General features: G+C 41.9%; 1 protein-coding gene across 1 annotated transcript; it reads left to right on the forward strand.

The window, feature by feature from the left end:
• Nucleotides 1–25,890, forward strand: LOC6559812 (protein espinas). Its single transcript, XM_001986670.3, has 6 exons — nt 1–1,329; nt 14,796–15,360; nt 16,305–16,418; nt 17,239–17,367; nt 22,769–22,972; nt 23,354–25,890. The coding sequence occupies exons 1-6, from the start codon at nt 236–238 to the stop codon at nt 24,815–24,817; spliced, it is 3,570 nt and encodes a 1,189-aa protein (XP_001986706.2). The 5' UTR covers nt 1–235; the 3' UTR covers nt 24,818–25,890.
• Nucleotides 25,891–25,948: the final 58 nt, after the last annotated feature.

The following is a 25,948-nucleotide window of genomic DNA, read 5'->3' on the forward strand; positions in this document are numbered from 1 at the left end:
GTGAATTTTCTCTCGCACATTTTCTTGCCCATTGGCGAAGTTTTCAAACTGTCTCTCAATTGATTTTGCGCACGTAATTAGAACAAACGGATTGTCCGTTAATTGCGGCAGCCTGCAACGGTGCCTCTTGTCTCACTTGCCTCGCTAATGTGTCAATCGATTAGCGACGCCCAAGAAAGGGGCTAAGTGTGCTAAGTGAAAAAGCCATGAGCTAATTGCTCCAACAGCTCCAAATATGTCCAAGCTGCTGCCAAAGAAGCGCTGGTGGCACATCCGCCTGCCCGGCAACCAGCCACAAAATGATGCCGCGAGAAAGTATCGCGAGATCATCATGCACAACGAATGTGCCTCAGTGCTTGCCTCAACGGATACCAGCAGCAGCAGCAACACTCCCAGCCAGAGTCTTAGCTGCGATAGCTTATCGAAGAGCTCACAGCCGGATGCGGGCAAATTGTTTCCACGCAATATGCCCAGCATACGACGTAGCCGTAGACGCTCCACGGAGCGCAGCAAGGATCCAACTGCTGCTGCTTCAGCTGCTGCTCCTGTTCCAACTGCTGCTCCTGTTGCAGTGCCCGCTCAGCAGGTGCAGTGCAGCGGTTCGCAGTCGCGTCAATCGACGGTTACCAAGCTGACGACGCCGCAGCGCAAACCCAAATCCAGCTGCTCCAAGCTCCAAATCAAATCAGCTGTCAAGGCCAAAACGAAGCCAAAACAATTGACATTGGCGCCCAATCCCATTGCCTTGGAACTGCCGGCGCCGACGGGCAGTGAGCGGGAGGAGTGCACAAAGCTGAGCTTGGCGAGAGCATTGCACTCGCAGCAATCGAGCCTGATTAGCAGCGATTTGTCCACCAGCTGCTCGTCGGTTGGGCAGAAGCTCGGCCAGGAGCAGGAACAGTTTCACTCCTCCGGTATATCCTGCAATGGTGAAACGGACGATGATGTCGAGGTGGCCATGCTGACGGGCAGCCTAACCTCAGCCCAGCTGCAACACATGCAACACATGCAACAGCAACAGCAGCAGCAACAGCCGCAGCAACAACAACAGTTCATAACAAAAACAACTTTGGCATCTAAATTATTGCCTTTCAACGAGTTACGCAATTTGAATATTTGCCGAAATCGAAGCGCTCTTTGGCTGCAGAATGCAGCAGAAACGGAGCAGCTGTTAGTCGAGGGGAGGAGCTGCGGCAGGAGCAGGAGCCGGGAGTCAATAATGCGGAACGTTTGCTACTTAAATGCAGCCATGACGGATGATATGCAACTGAGCGACATTGAAGAACAATTGGCCAAGCTGGATGGCCAGCAACAGCAGGAATGCAAAGCGTGAGTTTAACTTCTGAGAAAGCACTTAGAATGCCTATCGGAATGCCCATAATTCGAAATACAACAGAAACAACGAAAACCCATAAGACCCATATAATAAGAGTCGCAGATAAGCCCACAACAGGTTGTGAAATGGCCAAAACTGGTCAGAGTGGTGTTAATAGGGGTGGTGTGGGGAGCTACTCAACTGGAGCGGCAAAAGGCAAACTAATTTCGAATGCGTTTGACGCGCTTAACAAAGCAACTGAGAGCGGTGTGGGGGGAGCGATTGTTCTTAATCCATTTCCCCCCACTACAACTCTTAGTTCATATAGAACATTTTATGAGCTAGTTTAACGGCTGTTTAATGGCTTTATATGGATGAGGAACGCTCTTAAATTGCTCGTAAATGCGTCAACAATTTCTGATGAGCAGGTTGTATGTGGAGTTTGAACTCAAACAAACCCCAAACCCCAAAATCCATAAACATAATTATTGTTTTCTAATTGGACATTTGTAATTTGTTGGTATTTTAACATCCATAAAATTACTAAATTCCTATAAAAAATATTCAAATTAAATTTTTCATATTTGAAGCTTCAATCTTATTAATCAAAATATCTTATAAATAAAAATTTGTTAATGATAGATACTTATAATTATGATATGTTGATTAGTATAAGATTAATTCTACTTTTAACTAAGTAATTATGTTAACAAGCCACAATGAATGCTTATTTTATGAGTGTTTCTTTTCTAAATGTGTATATCGATATATATTTATTATGTGATGCACATGATCTGAACAAATTGCTTCTTGGCTTAATATATATCTCTAAAGTATCCCGCTTTGTTTTTTCTTTCCTAATCTTTTTTTTTTGTGTGGATTTAAAAAAGAGGCACACGATAAACTTGGTTATCATCTGCAGCGATATTATTGTGTATATAAATATAATAACTCTCTTCGACATCTGCTTGATTCTTAACATCATATTTTTTTGCTTGCAGAAGCTAAAACGCATTGGATTTTTGTTCCACACGACTTATTTAATTGGACGAACTTTGTGCCTTGTCCCTTGTATTTTGTGCTTCTTAAGCTCCTCCTTGGCCACATATATATATATATATATATATATATAAATGTATACATATATGTATGTATATTTTTATTTAGTTCCACTGTCATTTTGTGTCCTTTGAGCCAGACCGTCACACGATTTGCCTTGGGGGCTGCTTGCATAAATTCCATATGTCAGTTTAATAACCTGCCATATTTAAAGTCTCGTTCGCACTGTTAACTGTCTGTGGCAAAATTGAGTTGTGCTCTTGCCACATGAATGGACGCGCTTTTGCCGATAAGATGCGTCAGAGGCGTATTTAGAGTTTCTGAGTTCATTGAATGTATTTTGCATCTTTGGCATCTTTAACTTTCGCTTCGTTTGTTCGCAGTAGCCGCTAAAGCTTTAACAAGCAAAAACAGTGATTTTTATAAATCAACGAGGTTGCTGATTAGATGCCGCTGAAGTTGCAGCATGTTGCATCTGACGCGGACGGAAACTGCATAAACCGTACCCTGAAATTCGAGATGTGAGCCTATGAAAAGAGCGAATGTGCCATGTCCTATTAAATTTCCACTGCCTTTCAACGCAAATCGGCCAAAGACAATATTGACTGCGGCTACTTAAAGAGCAATTAAGCGCTAGGGCTGGGCTCGTGTTGCAGCTTATCAGAAGTGACACGAGTTTTCTATTTTAAATTAATGTTTTTTTTTAGGCAGAATAATTTAAATTTTCACAAACACGAAATGTGCTAAAATAAATTTAGTTTTTAACTTTAACTGTCCATTCGAGCTTTCAATATATACACGAAATTTGCATAAGTCGTGCTCGTGGCACGAGTTCATCTCTCATAGGCCTTACCATTCGACGCATCGACCCTGTGAGCACTTTGCATTGGAATTTCTGTTTTACTGCTAGTAGCGAAATGTGTACAATAAAATATGTATAAGTACTATATAAATAAGCTACTTGGACTCGGACTTGGACCTGAAGTTGTCCCAACACTGGGTCTGATGAGCCAGAGGGAGAAAGAAAAAGAGTGTGTTGGTAACCGGCACATTCAATAGTACTGCGAGTGTGGCCAGTTGACCAGCTGCCAGTTGTCCGGGTGGTCCCTGTGCGAGGCTGAGAGGCAGCGAGGCAGTGGAGGCAGCTGGTGAGGCGGCAAGGCTTATCGCTTTACGATTTGCTTTGATTTAAAAATGGAGCCGAGCATTTGATTTTAATTGCATTCGATGTGCGCAAAGCTTCCATGATATATGGCATTTTAATTGAAATGGCAAAGGCCAGCGACGGCGGGTGGCGTTAAGGGGGCTCTGGCAAAGACAGGGGCGGATTTCAGCTAGATTTCCAGGCATATCAAATGACCGCCTCTAAAGAAGCGTAACGCAAATAGTTTTTATTTTATAATTAATATTTTTTTGTACACATGTTTTTCTCTTTCTTTTTTTTTTTTTGTGGACTTTTCAAACGTGGGGCGTTTGAGTTAGAGTAATTTCTTTAGTTGTCTAAGCGAAAGGCGTTGGGCGTGCCTTGTCTAACTGTTTACAATTTATCAGCTGTGATTGGCGGCTGCTGTCAAAAGAGAACCTGGTTTTGGCAAGCTCTTGATGCCCCCCCGCCACAATTTCTTGAGTTGTAATAAACTACAATTTTAATTACGCATATTTCATAATTGCGGCTGGTTTTTATGGCCCCAACATAAAACGAAACGTGCTCCAATCAAAACAAAAACTGAGAGATTTTGTGCTGTGACTATAAATGTATAAAAAGCTGAGCTCATATTCCAGGCCTGGACCATGATAGTCTAATGGCTTAAACGTTTTATTGTCATTGTCACTGTCAGCTGTATTCTGCTGGTTTTTGGCCAGGTGTTGAGGTTGATGTAATGCCTCAAAGCGTTGCAAATTTATTGGCCCACACTCTGCTGAGATAATACCAATAAAATACATTAGCTGAACAAAGCAAAAACTCGGCAAATTTACAAGAGAATAGTCCGCAGTTTGTTGTTGATTGATTTTGTTAGCTTGGGAAATTCAATTTATGACAAACACACACACACAAAAATCAATCAAAACTTCACTCAAGCAGCAACAAACAATAATTGGCAAAAGAAAAAAACCAAAAATGAAAAATGTGTTGGTAAAATAAAATCGAAAACCGCAAATAAAATTAGCGTAAAGCCAAAGCCAAAGGGCCAACCAGCAGCAGAAGCAGCAGACAAGGGGCAAACGGCTGTGGAGAGAGGAGGGAGGAGGGAAGGAAGGGATGGGTGTGTTAACCAGCTAAATTGAAGGGCGTTGCTGTGAGCTTATTACGTTTCCTTGGCTTTGATTATTGTTATTATATAAAGTCTCTGCTCTGACACAGCAATTTGGTGGCCATAAGTCAGTGAGAGGTCGAGGCTTGTTCCGCATCTATATGTGTTCACATATACACATATATACACGTACATGCATACATATATCCATCTCTATTTCCCTGTCGATCTTGTTCGGAATGTGTAAGATAAACGCTCAGTTTATTTATTTGCGGCTACTTTTATGCGCCCACTAAAACCAGTTTCAAGTCTCTTTTTTTCTTCCCTAGCAATTTACGTTTAATTGAAAATTGTGCTTAAAGCATTAAGCATTAAGCATAAAACGAAAATTAATTAGTTTAATGGCCATCATTTTGTAGCACAAAAGCCAAATTACAAGCAGCGCCTTTCAAAATAAAATTGAAGGCAACATCATTTCGACGAATTGCCGAAAGTTAAATACCCTTACAGGCATTTAACTTAAGCCTAAATAAATCAGATATGATTAATTGAACCATATTGTTTATTAACTAAGTTGGATTCTTGAGCCACAAAAGTTACTGAAGGGCAAACTATAAACAGATAACATTTAATGACATTTTTACTGTGTTACAAGATTTATAACACACTCATAATAGGTCTCTCAGCTAAGGTATACTAAATGGTTGTCCGCCCACACTAAAATAGAGCCGGGTCTTTTATTCGATGTTAGCCATTGTTGTTGGCCAGAAAGAAGTTAAATCGACCTGAAGGCAGCTTGCCTCAATTATTATAATTACCTCGAAATGATTGCAAAGGTAATGTTTTGCGTTCAAGCCACAAATTGATTTGTCATTGCATTTAAAATGACACGAAAAATGTACATATATATTTATATATATATATGTATAAATTAATTCATTTATAATTCTAAAACGCTATATTTAAAAGAAATTCATGCAAATTCTTTGCTCTCACCAAAAATGGGCACAAATGTCTGATAAACGAAATTTAAGCATAAAGCAATTTTGTGAAAGTGTCCAAGCGAATCAGAAACCGAAACTCACCGCACCACGCACCCCGCCACGCCCCGTCAGAGTCGTCCGCCCTCATAGCAACATTCGCATCTTGAACTGGTAGCCAAAAAGATCTTCGAGTTGTGAATCGTGATTTTCTTGAAATATTTCTGCCACTTGGCTGGCGGAACAGCGTTGACTGAGCTGCTGAGTTGGCCAACGGTTCGTGCAAATTATTAACAGGCAGCTGCGCATAAGTGTCTTCTCGAAATCAACCAGTCCACACCACCCGACCCCAACCCACTTCCCTCTCTGACCTCGCTTCGGAAAGTGCAGCCTAATGCAGCAGCGAGAGCAGTGCTGTTAGGCATTTGTTATTCATGTCTTCGTCTGCGTCTGCGTCTGCCTCACAATTAAGTTGAAAGAAACATGTGTAGCTACATTTGGGGCGTGAGTGGCATGCCCAAAAGCCAGGTCAACAACGTCTTCAGCTTGAAGTCGCCCACGCTGTGTGTGCAACAGATACAAAAACACGGTGTTGCAAGTACTGTGGCAAGTGGCGCGCTAATGAGCCGTCCAGGGCCTTAACAATCGCATTTTGATAAATTGCTGGCCAACAGAATTATGGGCAAGCAAACTGGGCGAGGAAGTTGCCGCCAACTAACGGCGCTTTACACCGCTAACAAGATCCTGTTCACTAATCCCAATTCAGAACTGCTCGAGTTGCGCTTCAAGCTTCATTAGCCAAACAGTTGACCAGCTCACAGTTCCCAGTTCCCAGTTACCTGTTCCAAGTTCCCAGCACCAGTTGGTCAACCAAATAGCATCATTTTATTCAAGAGTGATTGACTACAAGATGCCCTGTATTACTTACTACTACTGAACAATGATTCATATATATTACATATTATATAGCAAAATTGTATATTTCATTTTCATTTTCAGATTGCAAGAAAAATTACTTGTTATTTGTGTTAAATACTTTGTCAAGCAAACATCTAAATGTGAGGCTACAGTTTGATTTATCGATAACAAACGAAGTCCTATTAATAATCAGAGATTGTTAAACAAAAACCCATTTGCCTTCTAACATTTTTGAGATTGATGCGGCTTAAGTACCCATATTTTGCTACTGCTTACAGGGTATGAATGGTTAAAGTTAAGTTCTGTCTAGCTGACTGGTTGGCTTCCTGGTTGCTTGGAAAGGTGTGCATTCGGCTAATGGGTTTGCTGGCGTCTGATGCTCTTGCTTCAAGACGCTTGCAACGCATATGATGTCTTAATTGCACATTTTAACACACACTCACACACACACACACACATACTCATACACAGGGATACAGCTAAAAATGCAGATGCGGGCCACAAACACATTTATACAGATACAAACGCCTGTCTGCTCATGAAAAAAAAAAAACATTTGTTGTGACAGGCAGTGATTAGATGGACTCCTTCTCTCTATCTGTCTCTATCGTTATTACTTTCCCTAACCTGGTGTTTCCGTCTCTGTCTCCACTGGCTGTCTGCATTCCCGAGGCTCCTTTTGGTTAATTGAAATGTTGCTGTCCGTTTTGCTGTTGCTTGTTTGTTCGTTTGTCAGTTGTTTGGTTTGTTTCACTGCCATTTGTTGCATTACAGTTAACAAGGAAGTTGCAACAGGCGGCATATCAAAGTGCTGTGTGCGTGTGTGCCTTTGCGTCGAGTGAGTGTGCCACATGCAAAGTTAATCCTTTTATGGCTCAGTGCACACACACACAGTTCCAACTGCCAATTGCCTGTTTGTTGTGTATGAGAAAATGCTGTTTGGCTTTTAGTGATGCGTCATGATTCACATGCCGTTATTAATTATATGCCACACTTCCGGTTAGCTGGCCTTGGTCAAAAAGTGCACTCTCAAGCGCATCTTGTTTGGTCATAGTTGACTGCCGCCGCCGCCTCTTCGGCTGCTTCATGGTCAGCTGCGTTGCAACTGAAGTTCAGCAACCGCATCAGGGTTGGGCTCTGGCGAGCTACGTTCTTGAGTTTGGCAGGGTTGGGCTACTTATTTAGTATTTGGGTAATTGTCGCTGCAACTTAGTACATGGAGTTTCCCACGTTTCAACAGGTTGTACTTCCAGCGGAGGCAACTGTTTTGAAGACCCAGTTCCACTCGCAATTCCAGACACATACATCAGCCATGTTATACGCTTCGTTGATTTTATTTCTCTTATCTGTTTTTTTTTTTATTGTCATAGGCGACCAGACAATAAATTTAGTGGACATTTTGTTTTGACTTTTGTATTTGGCTTTGGCTACATTTACCGATTTCTTTTTTTTTCTGATTTCTTTTTATTTAATTTATTTTTCTCTGGCGTTTCTACGAAAATGTCTTATTCACTTACCGTGTGTCAATTATTTTCGTTTTGTCTGCCTTTGTGCTATTCATAAACAATGTATCTATCTTTTTCGGCTCCGGTCTTTTAATTTAATCAACTTATGGTGCTTTTTTATTTCGTCGTCTTAAGAACGTAATCTTTTTACGTGTTCACGGCGAGTATGTGTTTGTCTCTGCCTTAATTTGATGAGAAACCAGCGCAATTACATTTATCATCAGCAACATCATGCACAGCATCATCGTCGTCATCATCTTCATCATCATCATCATCATCATCCGATGCAGATGATAATGATCGTCTTCATGGCACAGCACCCATTAAATTATAGAAGAAAAATATCTAATTTATGTTTAAGAACTGTGGGAGTTTTTCCTAGTTACTTCACTCGCATATCATCGGCACCCAATCTGCAGCAATTATATTCCAGGTACTGTTGCTCGAGAAGCTACCAATTGTTCCCATATTGAGTGTTGAATGTTGAATGTTGAGAATGGGAGCGACTCCCACTTTGAACTGGTTCGTTGAGTTGTTGTTGCTGTTAGTCCGAAGCAGCTCTATTAGCCTAATAAGACCTAAAAGCCACTTAACAAAAATTAAAAGCAAATTAGAAGCAAATTTGGCTAAATAATCCACAGCTCTGACTAAGTGTTTCCGTTAAAAGTCGTAAGACAAAATATTCACATGTCAAAAATCAATTAAAAACCCATAAATTTACAGACCTTCCCCATATGTACATACATTTATATTATATTATAAATTTTAGTTTTTGTTAGCTGTATTTTTTTTTAACAAAAGCCAAATCAATAAATTTGCCCCAATGCGAAGGCGAAACGTGAACTTGAAAGCAAATTTCGTATTTTGTGTTTGAAAAACAAAAAGTTGATCGTATAAAAAAGATAAACAAGACAAGTAGTGGTAAAGGCAAGTCTGTTGTGTTGAGGGGAGTGATGGGAGGAGGGAAATATTGTTGATATTGTATAACAGTAGAACAACAACGTTTTGCATAAATTAAAGCTGTGCTGCGTGCAACTAAACAAGCACTGAAACGTGTCTAAGGTCGCTGACAGCAGTGGCACGCTGTGGGCGCGAGTGTTAGTAGCACGGGGAGGATGGGTTGAATCTTGGTTGCAGTTGTAGACGACTCCATTTGCATTGCCGGTTTGCATAAAATTATGCAAGAGCTGTATTAATAAGAGAACGCAAAATTAGCTCAGGCGGAGCTGAAAATCAACTTAAACTCAGCAGGCAAAACGACTCATTGCGAGTGGAGTGTATAGTGTAGTATATGCCACATGTGGTATGCCACAAAACGCTTGAGCAGTGCTCACCTTGCAAGTTCAATTAATTATGCATTTTAGCCCATGTTGTTCACTCTTCTGATGCGGCAGAATCAGATGGAGCTAATGCTGCTGCTGCTGCTGCTGCTGATGTTCTTGCTTGCAACTGCAGGTTATCAGCAGCAGTCAACTGCTTTAGCCTTGCCGTCTAACGGCACCATTGCACTAAATCACTCGCGGTACTTAAAGAGGCGTTGCATATACTACACAAAAACTTGTGCAACGAGCCAAACCGGAGTGGTTGCAACCAGCTACAGGTTGCGCCCATGAAGCACCCAAAGAAATGGCTGAAAAGCGCGCAGACAGCCAACAAACAACACACATTATATATGCGAGTGTGCCAGCGAATAGCGTCTGTGTGTGTGTCTGTGTCTATGGCTGTGTGTGTGTGTGTGTTTGTGTTTGTTTATTGTGCATGTTCATAAAAAATGCATAAAGTTTGAGCGACATCAACACGTGTTGTTGAATGACATGGCTAACGTGACTGTGCCGCTTGTGGCCTTTGTTTGGATGACGTAAACGCAGTCAAATGCAGCAGTTGGCCCGAACTTTATAAAACACAATTATAAATATTATACGCTCGCTATTTCCGTTGCTTTTTAATGCAATATGCCCACATAGAAATTGGCTAAAATTGGGTACCTTGATGTTGTGTGGGGCGATACATCTCAGACCTTAGACAGATTCTTCTACAGGCCCACGTTGAAACCAAACTCATGTATTAGATTGTATAGCTTACTTTAGAATATTTAACATTTCATTTTAGACTCACCATTCACTCAACCATGGGCTGCATGATCAGTTTAAATGAATGCCAATTTTGTTCTCTATTATAGACGGTATTGCTCTTTCATCTGTTATGATGTTTCTGTAATTAACTCAGAATATATGTTTGAAATGGCCACAGTCTACAGTATTTTCTCGTCGAGCACGCTCAACAATAGCACTATTACATGATTTCGAATATTATTTTTTGTTTTTTTTTTTGGAGCTGCCGCCCCTTTTGGGCCAAGACAATGAAACGCTTCAAACACGCAACAACAGCAAGGTCAGGGCAAACAGCTGCAGAAGGTGCAATAAAACTGAGCTTGTGGCTCGAAAGCTGCTGCACGAGATTTCGTAATGGACTGGGAAAAGGCATTTAGGCAGAGAGTTGAGAGTCGAGAGTCGAGTCCACAGACTGTATTAAAACAGAGGTTGAGCGGGCCTTCAGTGTGACACGCCCAACGGGCAACAATTTAATTTAAGAGCGTTCGATTCTGGAGCAGCCCCCACACACAAAGTTCGTGGATGAGGCGGGCTCCAGTGCGATCTGCCTAAATGGCAACTGCAATCGGAGACTTGAGATCGTGTGCTATGCGGAGCAGATAATTCAAGCAATTCGGCCAAGTTGTAGGCTCCAAACTGAATTGGGAGCTGACGTTTATCTTTTGACCAATTGTGAAAGTAATTTAATGCGGATTCGGTTTGATTCGCTGCTTCAGATGGTGTTCTGGCTGATCTAGCTGTTACTGTTACTGTTGCTGCTGCTTGTTCTTCTACATTTTCAATTACCAAGAATTGCATGTTTCGTTTTAATTTCCACGTAGTTCCATCTCCCCTTCTCCCGGACAAATGTCTGCGTGTCGTAGTGCACTTCTTATTTCTGGGAAACTGGTTGCAGGCCGCAGCACAAACACGTATACATAGCTATCTGTGTGAGTGTGTCTAAATGATTTTGAACCAGTTCTCTGGAAACTGCGTGTCTAAAATTTAATGAAATCGCTACAATATTGCCTATATGTATGTATATGTGTATACAGTGGGAAAGAAAGCATCGCTGAAATGCATTCGTTACCCAACATTGCACTCCTGAGTGCCCTGCTGCCAATCGGCATTGGTGGTGCGGCTAATAATTGAGATATTATTGGTTGTGCGGCACGGCAATACTATTTGGAATTGAACGTGCCGCAATTGCTGAAATGTTGCCTAATGAGCTGCTTATTGCATTGCCCAAGACACAAATGACTTTAATTTGTACCGATAAGCCAATTTCAGTTTAAATATGTTCATGTTGTGCAGCAACCGTGGATAATGTGGGTTATTAGATATTTCGGATAACAACAAGAGCAGCCATCTAAGCACATTAACTTTTAAATATTCGCTTTTAAATTGAGAGACTAATTTGGCTTGAAACAGACGAAGATGACAATATCGATTCTGCTAATGCTGCTGATTAAAATATGTATAGTTTATGGGATTGCAGACTTTTACTTTAAAATTGCCATACTCTTTGGAAAGTAGTAAAGGTGTTAAAAAAAAATACATAATTAAACTCTATTTTATGATAGAATTTTATTGAACATATTACAGTTGAGCAAATAAATATATATAGAAGTTGAGTTGTATGATGAACAATTTTGACAATATATTTTTAAGTTACGGATCATTTCGCATAACATCGTTAAAATTATAATTCTGATTTTTGCACATCTAGACTGACAATTATATGCATTCAATTATATATAAGTTTCTCAAAAAGTGCTAATCACTTTATTTTTAATTATCCTCATCCATCCACTCGTCTGGGCAGTTGTGACGCACACACATCAAGGAAATGACAAACATCAAGCCAAATAAACTTGAGCTCAAACCCAAGTTAATACTCAAAATCTTCTTAACCCAAATTTATGCATGTGTCAGAGATCGCACCATAGTTGGTCAGATGCACGTCAATTCCGTGCAGCATTTTCAGGCATTTTTAGCGCAGGCAGTTCTCGTTTGGCAAATAAAATTGCATGTCGCTTAGAAAATCATCAAAGAAACAACTGGTTTTGTATACCCTGTAGCTGTCAAATACTAAATAAAAACTATGAAATGGTATAAGTATGCAAGGCTATAGCCAACTAAATTATTACTATTTAATATATATATATTTATAAAAAATTATTATTATTATCGAATGACTGTTTTCTATTAAATATTAGAAAGGTTTTTGGTTCGCAATAGTGTTTAACTACATTTCAACTACATTTTCCAACCAACAGGGAGTCTTCTAGTCATGTACTCTCACCTGGAGCCTTCTGATTTCTTGCTTATGGCTTTTTGCACGAAAAGAGAAAACCGCCCCAGCCTGGCCAAGAGCTGAGAGTATTTGTGTCTTAGCCAGACGGCAGCGAGTATGTCAACAGTCTTGGCCGTATTTGGCAATTGGTGTATTTTTATTTTATTTTTGTATTTGTTGGATTTGAATTGGGTTGACGCTGGTGTTGGCTATCGAAGTCAATCAACAGGCGCACAATTCATTTGTGACAGATTATGCCTTGACTTTGTTTGGGCAGCAGTTGACAATCGCAATGAATGGATCGGACAACATTCGGCAATCGGCTATCGTCAATTGGTTTAGAAAGCAACCTTTGATTGATCGCACGCAGATGTGGACAAGTTTGTTTTTGGCACTGTCCGACAAAGCAAATGAATTTGCATTGGAAAATCACCAAACACAAAATAAACGTAGCACATAAAACTTTCACTTGCGTCAGGCCGTAACGTATTTTCTTTTTATTTTAACGAACTGCCTAATATTATCGCTGTCGATCTGGCGCCTGAGCCACAACATGGAATTAATGCTAATGCCATTGCCCATCAGTTAGTTACTTACAACGTACGGCTGCCACATTTGCGAGACATTCTCTTTTGCATGCCTCCCAGTTGCGAGAGGGAGCCATTAATTTGGCCAGGCGAAAGGGTTTTTGGCGAGGTTTTCGCCTAGGTTTGAGAGCTACTGTTAAACAGCTTATCAAATCTATGCCTTTGTTTAGCAGAAGGTTAGTGCTTGACTTGGTCAAGTTATAATCTTTATTGTTATCATGCATTAGCATAAATTTACAAGCTATTCAGATAAATCGCTTGGCGTGATGGCAAATTGCTTTCGACTGTCCGAGCTCCCCACGTTGACTTCTCACGTTGATTGGGCCCCAACTCTTGGGTTGGCCATTCAACAGCTGGTTGGTTGGTTATTATTCATGCTCCAAATGTTGTGCAATTTGATACAAATCAAAATGTTAAACAGTCTGAATGAAAATATGTTAAACGTAAAACCTCCGCTGCATAACACGCAATTGCAGCGGGTCTTTAATTTCCGAGAGCTCTACGCATATGGCACTTGGTGTTAAGTCACACAAATGACTTTAATTACACCAAATTAAAAATAAACAAAACAAAGCAAAACAAAATTGTAGCCAGCGGCCAAGTTTAAATTACCAGAGAAACCATGTAAGAATATGTTAGTTGAGTGTGATTGACTAAAAGATGCCCTGTAGCTCAAATCTAGATTACACAAAGTTGAGATCTTTTGTAACTAAACTCAAAATATATCTACATAAAATCTTATTATGTTTTTCTTAAAGATTATTTCACAGCCGTTGAGTGCTCTAAAAAGCAGACAGAGTGTCTCTACATGATCTGTGCAGTTGATACACATATACAGTCCATTCGCAATCATTTTATATTCACGGGGTATTTAAAAGCAAATTAAAACTGAAACGCGACCAGACTGGGTGCCACATGAACAGCGGCTTAAAGTTGCTGCTGGAATTTCTAAAGCAATACCAAATAGTTGCTGGTGCTGCTGTTGCTGCTGTTGCTGCTGCTGATGTTGCTTGACTGCATAATCGTCGTGTGTGCCACAGTGTGTCGAGTGAAAGTACACAGAAAGCGGCGCAGAAAGAAGCGTCAGATTCCGCAGTGCCTGCAACGGTCAGTCGGCGCAAAGTTTATGACTCTGGCTATGGTGATGGCCACATGCTGATGGCTGGACATGCGCTGGCAATTTCGAAATTTCATAAATTGGACAGCAACACGCATGCGCCAGTTGCTGCAGCAACTGCATCAACTGCAGCAAGCACCAACAGCTGCGAATTGGCCACAATTGCAGTCAGAACCGATTACAAATGTCCGGCGCGTTAAATTTAAATGAGTTTCGTTGCATCTCAGCTGGTTAATTGCAAATGGGGTTTTCAGCATTTACCATTCATCATATGAATATGAATATTTATGTGTGCCTCGTTCAGCCAATAGATCAACATTGCTTATGACTGGTTTGTAGTTGCATGTCTTACAAATTAAGTTGCAACATGATTTGTTAGCAAGTCTAGTTAGTGAAATACATCTGAGATGGGTTGGAAAGCCAAGAGCTAATTCAAATTTTAAATATTGAGTTAAATTATTATTATTAATTATATAATATTACTTAACTTATATTTTATTTTAAGCAAATCGCTTCGAGCTATATTTTAAATGTGTGGAAAATGAGCGAAAATAGATTTAGATATATTGTAAAATAATTATGAGTTTTACTCAATAATTTAGCTGAATTTCAAGATATATATATATATATATATTCAATAATCTGATCGATTTTTCATCATTCCTTATGCTTACAGCATTCAGCCAAACCACAAATATAAGCCCACACCTGCACCGCGCACCAACAGCAGCAGCAGCACCACCACATCAGGCAGCAGACGACACCGCAAGATGCAGCAGCCCGGCAGCAGCTATTACACTCAGACGGAGAGCGAACTGTTGCAGCTGGAGGCTGGCGGTGCTGCGCCCTTTCCGTCGCATCGCAGCGATCAAACTTTAGCCACCGCCAAAACTATTCCAGCTGCCTCGCAGCAGCCGGCGAGCAGCAGTCACACAGCATCGACGGTTACGTGCAATAATGTGGATGCACCATCAACCGCTAGCAGCAGCGGGACACCGTCGCATTTTGTGTCGCCGTTGCAGAGACGCCACTGCCAGCCGCCCAATCATCTGCCACTGAACTCGGTGGTGGCGACGCCGCTGCGCACCGCCAGCTACAAGACGGCGGCATCGGCCAGCAGCGTCTATCATCATAGCCACCATCAGCAGCTGGATTTTCAGCGCAACTCGCAGTCGGACGATGACAGTGGCTGTGCACTCGAGGAATACACTTGGGTGCCACCGGGTCTGCGGCCAGATCAGGTAAGGGGGCGTTGCCGCGAACAACAAACCGAAAGCAACCGCAACACATGCTGCAATTTGTCGCAACTAATTTGAGTGAAATCAAAAAGTAGCCAACGGCCAGCAATTTAGATGCTGTCATTTTGATATTTCGGTGGCTGTGACCACCTGCAGCTAACATAACTTTTGCTTTCGTTTGTCTCGTGATTCATTGCCACTGCCCAAAAACTGAGTCGAAACCCAGCCCAGTTCAATGCCTGCCACGTTTAAGGAAATGCAGCGACAACATCAATTGTAGCTAAGCGTCTTTTCTTTTTTGTGGCTTGTGGAAAATTATCGCCAAATCGAACGGCAATCGATTGAAACGAAAGCGAAAGCGTTTTGTAATTAAATCGACTGCCCGCATTTGGCTGCAATTAGACCTGGTCAAGAGTCGGGGCCAAACGTGGCTCAAGCGCTTACATAACTTCCACCTAGGCGCGCTGGGAAAATGTTTAAACAACAAAAAAAAAAAAAACACAACAAAAAACCAAGAAATCGCTGTCTGTTTTTAGTCTATCTGTTTTTCCATTTCTGTGCAATTGCATTCTGTTTGCCTGTCATGACTTTTTCGCGACATTTTCCTCTTTCGCACGTTTTAACATCAATTTTTTTGGTCGTGGCATTTGCTTTTCTTGTTTCGTCGATATTTGTGTGGACAAAACAGCTGTGGGCGTTCATTTTGAATTTTTTTTCTGTAAAGTTAGTGAAAGCGTTTGTCACTTAGCTTTGATTAATTCGTTATGACTTGTCCCTAATGAAACGTTTCCCACGAATTTGTCGCGGCTCTGAAATTGCCATAAAATGCAGACAGTTGTCCAATCGTTAACTCGTCGCAGTTAATGGCTAATACATAACTGCAGTACTAAAGTTTTTATATCTGATGTTCTCTCTCTCTCTTTTACTCTATATCTGCACGTTAACAGGTTCGCTTGTACTTTAGCCAACTACCGGACGACAAAGTGCCCTACGTCAACAGTCCCGGCGAGAAGTATCGCGTGAAACAATTGCTGCACCAGCTGCCGCCTCAAGATAACGAAGTGAGTATTAGCCAAAAGACCAAAGGACCCAAACAACTGAACTGAAGATAACAGAACAGAACAGAACATCAACGTAGTAGCATAAGGGAGTACTCAATGGCGATAGCGACAGAAAAAAAAACTCAAACATCATAAAAATGCAGTTAATGGCAAAGCAGAGTTGCCAACTTTTGGGAACAAAATTGAAACGCAAGCAGAATACCATTAAATGAAAACAAGCTTTAATTGGTGAAGATTTAAATACCCTGGGCAAGCATGCATACAAAACTTGTCCGATTATATGATATACAGTAAACTGATCTTAACTAACATCTTGATAAATGAGACCTACTACAACTTTTATGATATTTTACTAGTTAAGAGCACAATGAAACTTTCAAAACAAATCAATTGCTTGGCAGCAATGTTTATGATCAATTTATTCAACATTAACCAATTTCTCGAATATGTTTGTTCAGAATATATTCAGAAATACACTTTAAGTGTTTTTTAGAGTGATAGTATTTATGACAAATAAAATATTAACTATTAACTGCGTCAAGTTAATTTATCGAAACTGAGAGAGTTGGTAATATATACATAGCATGTTCTCTTATATTTCCTGCGAGGGTATACAAAGGACAAAAAAAGCCAAATAAATTTGTATAAAAATCAAGGAACGCCCGCCTGCAAACAGGCTGGACGAGATTAAAAAAGTTGGCGTTGCCTTTTTGTGCTGCTGCAGTAACAGAGATTTTAATTAATATTTACAATACAAGAAACTTGCTACTTCCCTGCCAACTACCAGTTACCACTAACCATTTCCCGTTGCTTGTTGCAGGTACGCTATTGCCACTCGCTAAGTGACGAGGAGCGCAAGGAGCTGAGGATATTTTCGGCGCAGCGCAAGAGAGAGGCGCTTGGACGTGGCGCGGTGCGGTTGCTGTCCGATGAAAGGCCCTGCAAGGGGGTAAGTAGTAAACTCCCGCTTTTGCCCTTCAACTTAATTGTGAGCCAAGAAATTTGCATTTTATTATGATGAACAAAGGAGCGCTGCGAAGGAAGCGGCGAGTCTCGATTTCATTTTTCGCCTGGCAGGGCAAAGTTTTGCACAAACTTTGACAGGACTTGCCCTGACTCCTGCTGCTTATAAATTATGGGTGCTTGGATGGGTGCATAGGTGGTACTTGCACAATGCAAAACAAAAAAAAATTGCCAATGGCGCCTGCCAGAAACAATAAGCGAGCAAGCGAGTGAGCGGATTGCAGGGGTTGGGGCGGCTGCGAGCGGGGCTAACGGTTAACTTTCAAACGTTGCATCGCAACTTGGCAGCATCTCAAATAAAAGATGACAAAAAGATTTCATTAAGTACACTTTTAGCAAACGCCAAAGTGCTGCAACATGGCGAAAAACTGCAAATGAAACGTTGTTGCAAAAACAATTGCAGCAACTGCCATACAAAAGTCAGCTACTCCCCACTCTGGACTCTACTGCAGACTACGACTGCTGCGACTTTATTTGAATACCCTGTAATCAATAAAACGCACAATAACAGTCGGATATAACAAGAGATGCATGAGCTGCATTAAAAGATTATTTTTAGCTATTCGCTCATATTATTATTACCTAATTATTGTCATTTATTAGCTGCCAAATACAATTGTTGTATTTTGTCCAATAATATTTCAGATATTATTGTTATTATTATTTGCCTTTTAACAGGGCATCTGCTAGTTGAGCACTCGCCACCACACCTGCCTGCTTCCTTTTTGTCTGTGCTGTGGAGGCAAAAAGTGAATGTGCACACTGTAAAGCTGTGCAACGCAGTGAAATGGCACTAAAGCACAATGCTAGTGGCATAAAATAGTAGTAGTAGCAGCAGTAGTGGGGAGAGCTGCTCTATCAGTGGGAGTCCCCCTCGAAAAATTTGCATTGTTATTAGCTGGCAGTCTCTGGGCGAGAGATGGAGAGATAGAGAAATTCAGAGAGAGAGAGAGAGAGAGAAAGATTGTCGGTGCGTGCTGGCTAACCAACTTCAACTTCAGCATTGACTTCAGCTTCAATTTGAACTGCGCTCAGTAGTTGGCCAGTCTGCAGCCGCATTCATATCCAGATCCATGGCTGCTCATCGTCTGGCACGCTGGCTGCCACAAATAGTTGGGAGCTTGATTTTATTGTGTTCACATTCGCCACTCGTAAAACTTATTAAAAAGTTTATGCCGCATGCTGCCACGCGGCTCTGCGTGTCTGTCTGGGCCACAAAAGGCGACTATACGGACTTGCAGCATCCATTTGTCCGCTGCAGTGGCTCCGATCCTTCACACCCCATCAGCATCTTGCCACCCTCTGTCTGCTACGTGCGTGGGCGTTTGTGGCACGACCGAGGTGTTGCCTGCATTAAAGTTGTGTCCAAGTTTTCAGTGATTTTCGTTGGTTTTGGTTTCTGTGGACAAGACCAAATTGGCAGCCAAATTCCATTTATTACGCCTTGCCACAACAACTTATAAGCCACAACTTGCAGCTCTCTGACCAGGCCAAGACCAATCCCAAACCAGTTTAGGTTAGAGTTCATTGAAGGCAGACGACGCAAACAGTGTGTAAGCTTTCAATAAGATTGTCCGTTCATGTTTAATGTCAAAGTGCAGTTGCGTATTTGCTTCCACATGTTTGATCAATGACTCAAGGGCTCTCTCAATTAGAAACTTCATTTATTTATGATGCCATTTATAAAGCCCTTTATCACTTTTTGCAAAGTTAGTTAGAAAGTAACCAAGTCGATATTAGTTTTTGCAACAGTTGGACTGTTGGAAGAAATGTAATTTAACTACTGGTCCATCTCAACAAATGGCGAGAAAAGGTAAATTTATATATCAATTTAATTGATCAACTATGCAAATAAATAATATTTTCTGTTCCTTATTTAAATACTTCAAATACAATATACATATGGATTGGGATATGCAAATTAAAATAAAATATAGAAAAGATGAAGATTGTTAAGTTCAACTGCAGATGAGTGCGTGAATAATTAAATCTGATAAGTTAATTCAGATTTGATGCCATGGCTCGAGAGCAAAACTGACGAGCCAGAGCAGCGCTCACTCATCTCTGCCGACTGCTACTTAAAATTCACAAACCATAACTGCGACCTGCTAAACGAAGGTTAAAATGCGAACAAAGCAAATGCCGCACCCCCCTCGAATTAAGATCGAGAGAGAGAGAGAGTATGAGAGAGAGAGAGAGAGGGGAGGGTGGGTGAAGCGAGGGCAACCCAGCAGAAATGATACTTAAAGGAAATTTATGAAAACGCTCAATGAGCCTGAATGATGCCTCCTCTGCTGCTGCCAAAAAGCACTCAAATTCACTCAAGCGTAAATGAGTCGCAAAGCATGGCCAGAAACGTGCGTCAAAGTCAGTGACGGAGACTGACGCAGAGCTGGCAACAGAACTGGTAATGATTTGGCCAGCTCCGATTTTCCACACGAACAACAATGGAGTCAAAACTGAATTGAGGGCTGTGTCAGAGCGGATGTGACAGCAGAACTTGACAAGGATGTGACACTAAAGGTCGTCCTGGCAACGATGAAATACAAAATAATTATTAAGAAAAGCCATGAAATATACTTTTCACAAAAAACTGATGCAGCACAGGTGTGGGAGGGTAGGGAAAGGCAACAAAAAGTTAGCGTACCAAAACAGCCAAAAAAGGTAGCAGAAAATCCAGTTGCCGGCTGCCTGCTGCCTGTTAAGCGAAAACTTTATGTACTGAAAAGGGCACGATAACGAGCGTCATTAATAATTTGAAGGCACTGTGCAATGAGCTAAGGAAAGAGGGAGGCAGATATATATATCTATACATAGATATATATATATATGTATATATATGTGGAGAAGGGTTGGGGAGCGGCGACTGGGCAGGAAATTGTCTTGCTTGTCTGCAGGAAAGTTTGTCTGGCGCAGCGTCAAAGTTGGATTAGGACAGACGCGAAATGGGTTAGCAGCTAGCAGCAAGGAGTAAGGAGTAACGACGATTTACCGACGACGAGTCAGGTGGCGATTTCGCGTTGCGCCGAAAGCAGCCAGCGTCAATTTGTCAATAGCATAATTGTCTGCAGTGCACTTCCAGGCGAAGGGTCAGGGTTCACAGCTAAAGGACGAGGTCATCAACTGAATGCGACTGGGATTAATTGCATTGATAAGATAAATGAGCAGCGATTGTTGTTCTATATACACATGACAATTGGCAAAGGCTGAGAAATGTCATTCCAAGTGGACAATACAACCAGTCCTTGGGGCCCAAGTTTTCCCTTGCGGCTTCAGCTGCTATGGGTTGAGCTGTTGGGCAAAGTTTTGCACTTGCAATTAGGCCACCACAGAAACTACTTTAAGAGCTTTTCCTGCAGAAGTTGCTTAGTTGGGACGGAAGCCACAGCAAAGTGCTGGGCAGAAATAAGACAAAAGGAAGCCTTAATCGCAACTCCAAAAATACATCATTAGCGCTTGGTACAGACACTGAGCCTAATTAAAGTGCGCAGTTGCTGCTGCCAAATTTATCTTCTTTTTTTTTTTGTGTAGTTGATAACAATTAACGACGCATGCAGAGGGCCAAGTTAGGAGCTACTTACGCAACTTACTATGGAAATTATCAACCCTGTACAGTGTAGACTGGCAGCTCTGGCTGTCAATGTTAAATGACTTGCAAAAGTAAATGTTGATTGCGGGGGACATCGAAGCAACCGGCAACCGACTGAGGTTTAATAGCCTGGAAAGTTAAGAAGCTGCAAGCAGGCAACCAACCAACCAAGTTTCTTTCCCCACTTTCATTGTCCTTGCAGCGTCTTGTGGCTTTTGCGGCGCTTCTGGGTAATTTGCGTGCGCGAAATGAAGACTGCGATGAGAAAGGGGAGGCAACAGGAAATAAAAGTTGAAACGAAAATGGCGCAAATTGGCGTAGGCTTTGTCAGGGGTAAGAGCTACTTGCTTAACTGCTGGAGTTGGGCTTTGGGGCGAAAAACTAAGGGCTAGCCACAAATGGCAGCGTTTGGCGTCGCATGTGTACAACTTTTGGAGCCAAAAAGCATTCATAAATCAGGGCAATTGCGTTAATTGCTTTGCATGCTCATAAAATGGAGCCAAGTACTGACTTCCTTTCCCAAAATAAAATCAGGAAGGAACTTGATTTCCCTCTACGCGAGGTAAAACTTCTAAACATGCTAACTAATCGAGCTCCTCATCCATTATCCACTATAAAAGCTGTCTATATGCATTGAAACTAGATATTCAACAAAATGTGTTTATTTAGCTGACTGACATAATTAAATAGATTCTTTGCATAAACTTAAATATAGCAATAATTTGAGAAGAAATAAAAAAATGGCAAACTAATTAAGTCATATCAACAGTAAGATTCGTTTCTCTAAATGGAAACCATTATCTATTGCATAAAACTTGTACAGAAAAGCATATACAACAATTTTACGATTGTTTGGAGTAGCTCTATAAATGTAGTTCTTCTATATAAGAGTTGTTTCCTACATATCGTTAGCCCAGCCTTTCATTAATAGAGTGTCCCTTCTGTTTGCATCACATTTTATTTCTATTGTACTTTTTAGCAAAACAAAAGTCTGTTTACAAATTGCTCGAGGAGAACTGGATATCGCCGTATATTCCTAACACATTCATAACATACTGTTTGAGGAGTACAAAGACATCAGCTTTGCTGACCTCATTAGGATTCACGCTGTAACTAAATGAGTTCATTATGCGAATGCCTTCAACTTTAACGAGTTGAGGTTTAGTCATTAAAAACTGCGCTTCCGTTTGAGCTTCGTGACATCAGCAGCAGCAGCAGCAGCAGCCGGAACAGGAGCAGCAACAGCAACAGCAACAGTAATAACAACTCCGGCACCGACATCGACACCAGCATTCTCCTTGCGGCCTTTTCTCGTGTTTCGTGCTATTTCCAACAGTTTAAAGTCTCTGGTTTTCTCTCCTTCGCTCTCTGGGGAGCACTTGGGACTCCGACTCCGCGCACATGGCCGGCAGCTATTTTTGCATTATTTCCGTTGTGAAAAAGCAAAACCGCATGCAGTGGCTGGGGGTGGCTGTGGGTGGTTGGGGCTGGGATTGTACACTGTTCTCGTTCTGGTTTCTGCCTTGTCCTCGCTTCGGGGGCTTAAGCGTTTTATTACCGTTATTTAGCATTTATAGTCGCTTAAATATTTTGCCAAGCCAAAGCAGACGCTGCAGATTTCTATCGTCCCCGTCTCTGCACAACTTTAGCATATTTCTGTTATTTATACGGTTTACCTTGTACTCCCTTTCCCCTTCTAGTTCTAATTTGAATTTTTTTCTTCTTTCTTTTTGGGCAGTGCGAGGAGCCACTCTCCGGCGGTGACATTGTGGTCTTCGCCCAACGCCTGGGCGCCCAGTTGTGCTGGCATCCCGGCTGCTTTGTCTGCAGTGTTTGCAAGGAGCTCCTCATGGACTTGATATACTTTCAGCGCGATGGCAATCTCTACTGTGGTCGCCATCACGCCGAGACACAAAAGCCGCGCTGCTCCGCTTGCGATGAGGTGAGTTAAACATTTGTATAATAATTGCAATTGCATAAAATCTAATTAATAGACGTAGTTCCATTTCAAATGAAGTATTGTGACGATAATAAATATTATTAATAATTGGTTAAACTGTTGATAAACAGATATTTTCCTTGATTTCCGTAAACACACGTTTTTTATCTTGTATTCATATACCGTTTGTATAACGCAACTTTCTTAGAATCAGTTTAATCTTAGATGTGTAAATGCATTACGAGAACCATATTTGTTTATTTACTTAGATTATTGTAACGAGAACTGATAAGACATACAACTTTACTTTACGGAGTATTTAGATGCTTAATTTCTAATGAACATTTATTTACAAGCTTAAATCATATAATTTCTCACACTTAGATAATCTTTTCGGATGAGTGCACGGAGGCCGAAGGTCGCACCTGGCACATGAAGCATTTTGCCTGCCAGGAGTGCGAACATCAGCTGGGCGGCCAGCGTTATATAATGCGGGAGGGGAAACCGTACTGTCTGGGCTGCTTTGACACCATGTTCGCCGAGTATTGTGACTACTGCGGCGAGGTCATTGGCGTCGATCAGGGCCAGATGAGCCATGACGGTCAGCACTGGCATGCGACGGATCAGTGCTTCTCCTGCTGCACCTGCCGCTGCTCGCTGCTGGGCCGTCCCTTCCTGCCACGCCGTGGCACCATCTACTGCTCGATAGCGTGCAGCAAGGGCGAACCGCCGACGCCGTCGGACACGAGCTCTGGGCCGCAGCTGCGTCCGACGCATCGCGCATCCACTTCCAGTCAGATAGCGCGCTCTCCACGGCGCACAGCTGACTCCTCAGGGGCGACGGGACGTGTCGGGGGCGGCAAGAGCCATGGGCATGTCACAAGCAAGAGTGCAGCCAGTGCGGGCAGCGCTGGCGATTTGCTGGAGCGTCAGGAGCGCAAGCGCATGGAAGCAGCGGGAGTAGCCGATCTGCTGCTAGGTGGATGTGTGCCTGGCATGCCACGCCCCGCCCATCCACCGCCCATTGATCTGACCGAACTGGGTATCAGTCTGGACAACATATGCGCCGGCGACAAGTCAATCTTTGGCGACACGCAGCTGACCACATCGATGCCTGACATGTTGTTGTCAAAGGCTGAGGATTCACACAGCTATCAGAGCATTGACAAGATCAATCTCAATTCGCCGAGCAACTCGGACATGACGCAAAGTACCCAGGAGTTGGGCAACGAGTTGGAGCTCGATAATGAGTCGGTTCGTGAGATGGATCTGCCCCATGATGGCTATGAGCAGCTCTTTGCCGCCAAGCAGCGCAGCAATCAGCTGGACGAGAAACAGGAACAACTCGACAATCGTCCGCCGCTGAAAGAGGTGCGCTTCCACAGCGTCCAAGACACCATGTCGCGTTCCAAGAGTTACACGGACAATTCCAATGCACGACGTCGTCGCCGACGTCGGAATCAGTCACGTAGCTCCTCCGAGATGCAGATAAACCAAACGAATCTGCGACTGCACAACGCCCAGACACAGGCGGGCGGCGGCGGCCCACTGAATCTGCTGAACAATCTGGATAACTGCGATGTGGCCAGCATTTGTTCCACCTGCAGTTCCAGTTCCTCCAGCGACATGGACGATTATGTTTACCGTCTGCCCGCACGCAAGCACTATGGCGGCGTTCGTGTCGCCTATGTGCCCAATGATGCACTCGCCTACGAGCGCAAAAAGAAGCTGGCGCAAACCAGTGAGTCGTCCAATCCTCTTGGAGCAGCTGCACCGGGCAGCTGCTTAGGTGCCCAGTCTGGCATGCCGGCGCTTATGAACGAGAGCAAGAACTGCACGATATCATGACCGCCTCCGATGTTGCCGCCGCCGCCGCTGAATCTGAGCAGCTACTACATACTGGACACCATTCTGGAGGAGCAGAGCCTTAGTCTGCTGCCCGAGAAGAAGCCCGGGTGCCTGAGGCGTGTCTGGAATTTCTTTGGCCTAGGCAAACCGCGGTCCTCAAATGCACAGCGTCTCTATAACGTCTAGATTGGGGTTAGGGTAATGTAAATAAACATATCGTTCAAAATACAAATACAAAATATTATTAATTATAATTAAGGCAAATTGGCAACTTCGATCGTATTTAAAAGTGAGCTGGAAAATACAACTTTTTTTGTACATTAGACTTCTCTATATTTCTAATTTCATATTTTTTAGTTTCCAACTCACAAGTATCCAAACAATGTAGTCTAGAACAACGAAACTCTATTCTTATCAAAACTTTGTACAAAGTTAACAAGTATATCAAGAATGCATTTACATACATATATTATATATTAGTACTTTATATACATATATTAGTCTGTTAGTTATAAAGCTAAGAATCTGCCAGCCACAAATCGGAATAACACAAAAATACAATCAACAAACAATAAAAATTTGATACATGCATCAACTGACAACAAAAGAATTCTGTATATGTAAAACACAACAATAAAATGTTAATATACAATAATAGAGACGTGAAAGGAGAGCGAAAGTCTTCGGATAGTAAATGTGCAATAACTTAAGTTGTGAAGGAAACTTCCCCCTCCAAAAACACAATCTACATAGTTCCAATTATATACAATTCTTTACATAAATTCATATATATGTGTCTATATGCAAAGAGGTTTCTATTCAGTTTTGTGGTTTCTTTTGCGTTTTGGCAACTTTCAAGATTCTTTTGTTTTTTAGTTTTATGTAATGTTTCAGCTTTCGCCCGAGGGTGAAAGTGAAAGAGTTATATAAAACTGAATGTGTCAAGAATATTTGAGAAAGTTTTGTAATAATGTAAACGCAAAAAATTGAGGGCTAGTTCTAAAGTTGAAATTATACTTAATCCTATAATATGAGTACGAATGGCCGGAACGAATACATATGATGAGTTTTAAGTATTGCGGATGTCTTTAATTTGAGCTTAGTTAAGTGTATAATTAAAATTAAAGTCAG

This window comes from Drosophila grimshawi, unplaced genomic scaffold (assembly GCF_018153295.1).
Source record: "Drosophila grimshawi isolate 15287-2541.00 unplaced genomic scaffold, ASM1815329v1 contig_1367, whole genome shotgun sequence".
NCBI lineage: Eukaryota > Metazoa > Arthropoda > Insecta > Diptera > Drosophilidae > Drosophila > Drosophila grimshawi.